The 6,283-nt window shown below is 47.2% G+C and overlaps 1 protein-coding gene across 1 annotated transcript in view; it reads right to left on the reverse strand.

Moving 5' to 3' along the window:
* KLHDC1 (kelch domain containing 1) overlaps window positions 1-3,169 on the reverse strand; it is a 30,784-nt gene extending 27,615 nt beyond the window's left edge. Inside the window, 1 exon segment of the mRNA XM_050897606.1 lies at window positions 3,006-3,169. Within this exon segment, the coding sequence (XP_050753563.1) occupies window positions 3,006-3,107 (102 nt within the window). The 5' untranslated portion in view covers window positions 3,108-3,169.
* Window positions 3,170-6,283: the final 3,114 nt, after the last annotated feature.

Consider the following 6,283-nt stretch of genomic DNA (forward strand, 5'->3'; position numbering starts at 1 on the left):
CAACAAAACAGAAAGTTAGAAAAAAGTACTCATATTAAAAATAACGAACTTAATTCCTCAGGCCCGCTCATTAAAGGCACAGATTGACCAACTTAACGTTTTGCCAAGAAAGATGTGTAACAACATAAACCAGACCAGATTTGAAGCTCCTGAATTAAAACTCATTATCTTTTGTTCTGGGAGATACTTTTAATTAGGAGGCAATTCTTGGCATAATGTAAAAATATAGAGAAAAGTATAACTGAAAAGCACAAAAAGAACAGTTACTTGCAGCAATTGAAGGAAGGAACTTGAAAGAACAAAATGTCAAATATAAAAGAGCTTAACCTATGCCCTAACATGAAGGAGAAAATTAATTCCTCTGTGGAAAACAGTTCTATGAAGACTTCCAAACAGAGGCCATGGAAGAAAGAAAAATAATTTGGGAAATAATGATGAGGAGAATAACAACTGGAGAAGGAAGCCCAAAGGAATGAAACTGCAACATTCAGGCTGACTAACAATTACACCATTAATTATTGTCTTAGCATTAGAAAGAAATGAAAGACCGTGAGGAAATAAGCAGCCAGTCTCAGTAAATAAAAAAAAAATTAGATCAAAATTAAATGAATGTGAAGAAAAGAAATTAAATACAGAACTGAAATTTAATTATTAACAATTTAGTTACTGATACTGATTACTTGCCTTTAAAGGATACTTTATTATTACCTTCTCAATTTGAAGGGTGCCAACCAGGCACGTACGCACTATGTTTGGTACGGTTTATCCTGCCAGGTACCTTTCATAAGGTAGGCTCTGGTGTTACACGCAGCTTGCAGCTTTCACGAAGTGCAGAAGCCTACTCAGTTTAATCTAGATACATCAGTGGTCAGAGGCCGAACATCGGCTACAGAACCAGCTCTGAGCAAATACACTGATGCAAAAAATAAGTTAGCTGAGCAGTAGTCCACCATCAACATGTAAAATGTAAAAATGTAAAATTATTTACCTGGGTAAAGTGCTGCTTAAAGAGTAACAATGATTTTCATAATACTCTCCAGAAATAAATATGTAAAATTACTACAAACGTTTGCAAAGTTTATCTGATAAACTTAACACACATTGTCTGTTTTGACTGTGCCATGAACCCAGGATCCTTTATTAGAAAACCTTTGGAAACTGCACTAGCCAGTCCAACCTTAGTTTCTAAAAGCCAAAGCATAGAGAACTACTGAGTATTTCCAGTGATTTAGGTGTTGCATAGTTATAGAGTATTATGGAGTTTAAGGCCAGAAAAGGACACTAAAGCTTCCTGTACATCACAGATGACTCACGTTATTTAAATATATGCTTATTCTAAAGGTGGCTAACTTCTTGACATGACAAAATATGTATTCAAATGCTTACATGACTTGCAGTCACAAGAAACACTACCTACCAAAGACCCTCAAAGGGAAGAAAAGCTGCGGGAACAGTTTACAGGCTCCTGAGGGTTCCTCCATTTCATTACAGTTTGGTATTGGGCAAGCCTGGCCATGCATTAGGCTAGAGATGGCACGCCAGGGTAACCCAGACAGTGAAACCCTGCTGCCTTGCTTCCTACCACAGCCAAGGGTTTGTATTTCAGTACGCAGTATCTGTTTGTATTTTTAGTATTTCAGGAGTCAGCAGCAGCACAACCCTTTCCAGGTCAAATGAATCGAGCTCAGGAGCAGAGCAACTCCTCAAATTCCACGCGCTGCCCAGCTCTACCCTGCCTTTTAAGCCCAACTTTTTTAGTTATAAAAAAAAAGAACATTCCAATTTCCAGAAAGTAAACTATAATGTGCTTCAGGAAGAGACAACTAGCTACTAGTACCTGAGAGCCCTAGCAATGTCCTTCCCTCTACTATTACACGCACTTAAAACATATAATGTATTTTCAAATTTAAATCCAGGAGTCCCCAACCAGAATTCTTCGCTTGAGTACAGAAGAACAAGCTTTGCATATTGGGAAGCTTGCCCCATGAAAAATACAGATAGAAGAATACAGAATATGTTAATAGAAACATGTTTTCAACCTGATCAAGACCAGGAATAACACCAAGCACAGCTACTTTCACATTTTAGGGCCAATGTGCACAAACACTGTGGATAAAATTAACTGGCTGTATATAAAGCAGTATCATTCATAACTGTCTTTCAGACTGAATTCATTCAGAGCTAAGAGTCACATGGATTTACTTATGCCAGAACTAGAACTGCTCTTTCAATGGAAAAAAGGCAGATGTGTTTTTAGTCTGCCACCAGCTTGCTTTTGAAGTGACAGAACTGCTTTCTGAGGGAGGAAAACACACTGTACATAACATACAACTACTAATAAGTAAAAAATGCAGAGACTCAGGAAGAAGAACACGAATTACACACGGGGAAAAAAAGAGCCGCAAATTATAGACATCACCCCATAGAGGAAGGGAGACGAGAGAAGCACTCCCAGAGCACAGAAGAACCACAGGTTTGTAGGAATGGGGAAGCAAACCGGCTCCACCAGCCCTTCCCCAACATGTGCTCCGTGATGGAGGCAGCCGAAAACGGAGCAGCAGGCAGCCATGGGCGCCGGTCAGGGACACCTATGCTTAGAGAACGGGACAAACACGAGAGGGGAGAAGCACACGGAGGAACCCCCTTCTCGCCCGCGCCATTCTCCTCAGGGAAGCCGCTAGCGCCGCCGCCGCCATTTAAAACGCCCGCCCTCTGAGGCGCGCTGCCCCAGACAGCCAATCAGCGCCCGCGCTGAGGTAAACAGCGCTCCGCTCCCGGCCCGCCGAGGGGCTGCACCGGCTGAGGGGGCGGTTGAGGGGCGACGCGGGGCAAGGCAGGGCGGCGGGGGAGTCCCGTCCCCTCCGCTCCGCTTCCCCCCCTCACCGCCCCGGAGCTCCTCAGCGCGGCTCCCCCCGGGCGGCGGCGCACTGCCCCGCCGCGCAGCTTCTCGTCCCCCGCTTCGTCCTCGCCCCCAAGCGCCCTCCGGCCGCCTCCTCCCGCCTTACCACGTATCCTCCCCACACATAGAGAAAGTTCCCGTCCACCACGGCGCAGTGGCCGCTCCGCTCCTCGGCCACGCAGAACTGCTCCGCAGAGTCTGCCGCCATCTTAGGAGGAGAAGGAGGAGGAAGCAGCTCGCCTGCCTCAGTGCTCGCGTCCCGCCACCGCCTCCTCCGGGAGAGGCTGCGGCTGTCCGCCGGTCGCTCCCCTCAGGCGGACGGGAAGCGAGGAGGGTCCAAAGTGTGGGGCGTCACCCTCCCCTCAGCGCAGGGGCCGTAGCGGGCTCCGCCGCGGCCGTGTGCGGAGTCGAGGGTCGCTCCGCGGCCGGAGCCGCCGGGCGGGGGTTAAGAGGCGGGCGCGGTGCCGTCCGGCGGTGCCCGGGGGCCACGGCCCTCCCGCTGCCCCCGGCTCCCTCGGCGCTGCAGCCGGCGCAGGCCACAGGCTGCCGGGTGCAGTCTGTGAGGGGGTCGCGGAGGTGGCCGTGTGGATGCAGCTTGCTAGGTTTGGCCTTGCACAGCTCCTGGAAGGGGCCCTGTCAGCGTGGGTACAGACTCCTGCCGTGGGCCAGAACACAGGGTCTGCCCAGTGAGGCATGCTGAACGTTACAGGGTGAGATTTAAGGCCTAAGAAGCCATGCAGGAGCCTGTGAATAAAGAGCATGAGAGGAGGAAAGAAGCACTGAGAATAGGATACCTAAACACAAACCCAGTGCAAGAGTGGAAGGAAGAGCTGGGTCTGTAGGCAGAGCTCAATATGGGAGGTGGTTTAAAACAACTGCAGCAGAACTTGTGGTCTCTCTGAAGGTGAGAAGAGTCATGCTCCAGCCAGAAATAGCAGCTATGAAATAGTAGCTGATATTAATTAAAACAATTGTGTAGGAGTTCAAACTGTTGGCCCCAGAGAGAGAAATCCTGTGAATGCAGTCCTCTAACCTGCAGCATGGAAGCAGATGAAGCAAGACGCTACACACTGCGGTGTGGTGGAGTACTTGAGGAGAATACCAGAGGTGCTGTGTGGGACCTGTGTGTTGGGGCCAGTGCTGAGCTAGAGGTAACTTAACAGAATAAAGCTGATGTTGGCATCTCAATGGGTCACCTCCCATCATGTCCCAAGCTACACATTTTTCATTACTTGAGAGATCTCCGCTCCCTGTTATCCCCACCACTATATAGTCTTTCCTATATGTTGGCCTGCCTTTAAACAGCAGGCTGGGAAAAGCAATAGCTTCTTACGGTGCCCTTCCAGCTCTTAGACTGTTAGATCAACAACCCAGTGAGTTCCACCTGGAGTGAATGGAATTCAAAATAAAACAGGTATGTACAGCTCTTCAGAAAGAGTAGTAGAGTAGAGCTTGTGAGAAATGAGCTCTTTAGCATCTTGTAAAAGGACACGGAAAAGTAAAGATTTTCTTGTGAAAGTGGGACATATACTTCCTCTGTTGGATCTAGGAGGGAAGACATTAACTATTCCTGTCAATAACTGCTAATATTAAAATGAAGAAATGTAATGATGCATTGGGATGATGGTTAAAACACAGGAATAAGCATTTGGGAGAGTTAAGAAAAATATAGGTAACAGGCAAACTCTATCTATAGATCTATAGGTCAGGTAGAGCTACAATGTGATGTCTCAGAAAGAAGCTTAGGAGATGTGCAAAGTCAGCAGCCCACGGTTTTGCCAGTGGAGCAGTGACAGACATGAAAATGAGATATTTGTCGTGCTCGGTGTAACAACACGATTCCATCGATTCACCTTTGGCGTGAGGCAGATGTGCTGTCTGATCATAAACCATTAGGCTGTCTCAGCCGGCTCTCTGCTCTCAAGCCGCAAGTGCTGAGACTGTCGCGCTGTGATGTCCGACAAAGCCATGGCAGGCAGCGGAGGCAAAGAGCTGGGCATGGCTTCCAGAGCTCAAGACAGATGGCTTAGTGGAACAGAAGTCTACAGCTCATGCTGGAATACTTTTATATCTCTGGTGGGAGGCTCCAGGCAACCTAACAGAACCCCAAATACAGCAGGATGCTGTAGGAGTATGCTTTATATTCCCGGTTTGGTCATATCTTAAAAGAAAATGAGTTTCTTTGTAGATGAGGGGTACATTCCTTCTCCAGGTGTACCTTCCTTCTTCAGGTGATACATGAGCTGAATGTCGAAGTCAGATTTTCTTGAAAGGAGAATGAGCAGTAATCTTAGTAAATAGAAGAACTTACGTAAGGATTGGGTTCATAATTTGCACCTAGCTGCATGCCTGAGGCGAAAAATGGATCATATTTCCTGCCAAAATAGCTGAGACCTGTCAGATGGTAGCTTTTCGTCTAAAGAGAGTAGATGCAGCTTCTCCCATGAGCTTGCTCCCAGATGAGGAGGAGTGATTATATATTATGCGGTTGAGAATGGACTGTAGAAAATAGGCTGACATTTTTTATCCGTCTTTACATCCCTGCGGTCTTTTGATCAAGGAATTTTCTTTCAGAGTTGCTTTGTGAGCCTTCTGTAGAATAAAGCTGTACTTTGAGAGGCAGGGCTCAGAGTGTTTGAATGAAATACCATGCATTTTTCATCTGGAGAGAAGGCAGCTGCCCCACAAAGACTGGAACTGTATGAGGCGCAGTGTATTTATTTATTGTGCCCTGTACCGGGACTCGGTATGTTGCAACAGACTTCAACCGCTCAGGGCCAAAGGAAAAACCATGTACAACAGCGGTTCCCTGGCTATGTGTAAAAACAGCCATGGAGACCGTCACGTGCTTGTTGGCCAACACAGAACCAGCTGGAAGGGGTCTCTGTCTGACAGTGCTGGCACATGAGTAGTGATGAAGAACTAATAGTTTACCATATGCTAAACTCTCGGGCGACTGAGAGCTGTCCTAGGAAACTTGGCACCCGGGTAGGACAGTTACTGTCAGTGTGTAAGAGCATAAGGGAAAGGGCCAGGGTCCCAGTGCACCCTTCCAGCTAGGAAAGAGTCCTACAAAGCGGTAGTTAAAGGCAAAGCAGAGTTATGAAAGATATTCTACAACCAAGCAACCAACTGCAGAACTACAGCAGGCCGCCAACAGCCCCGATTCAGGGCTGGTGAACCTTTGAAGAGACTGATCGACGAGTGAGAAGAAATGAAGAATGGGAGAGAAGCATCCCATGGCATCTAACAGACTCAAGGCATCAACGGGTGAAAACACGGCTCAGTCGCAGGAGTGCAAGCAAGACCGATTCACAGCCGGCTGTATTTGATGGACGTTTTATGGCAGGTAAAACTGAAGCTGGAGAGACTCTTGACTACTGG

This window comes from Gymnogyps californianus, chromosome 5, assembly GCF_018139145.2.
Source record: "Gymnogyps californianus isolate 813 chromosome 5, ASM1813914v2, whole genome shotgun sequence".
Lineage (NCBI taxonomy): Eukaryota > Metazoa > Chordata > Aves > Accipitriformes > Cathartidae > Gymnogyps > Gymnogyps californianus.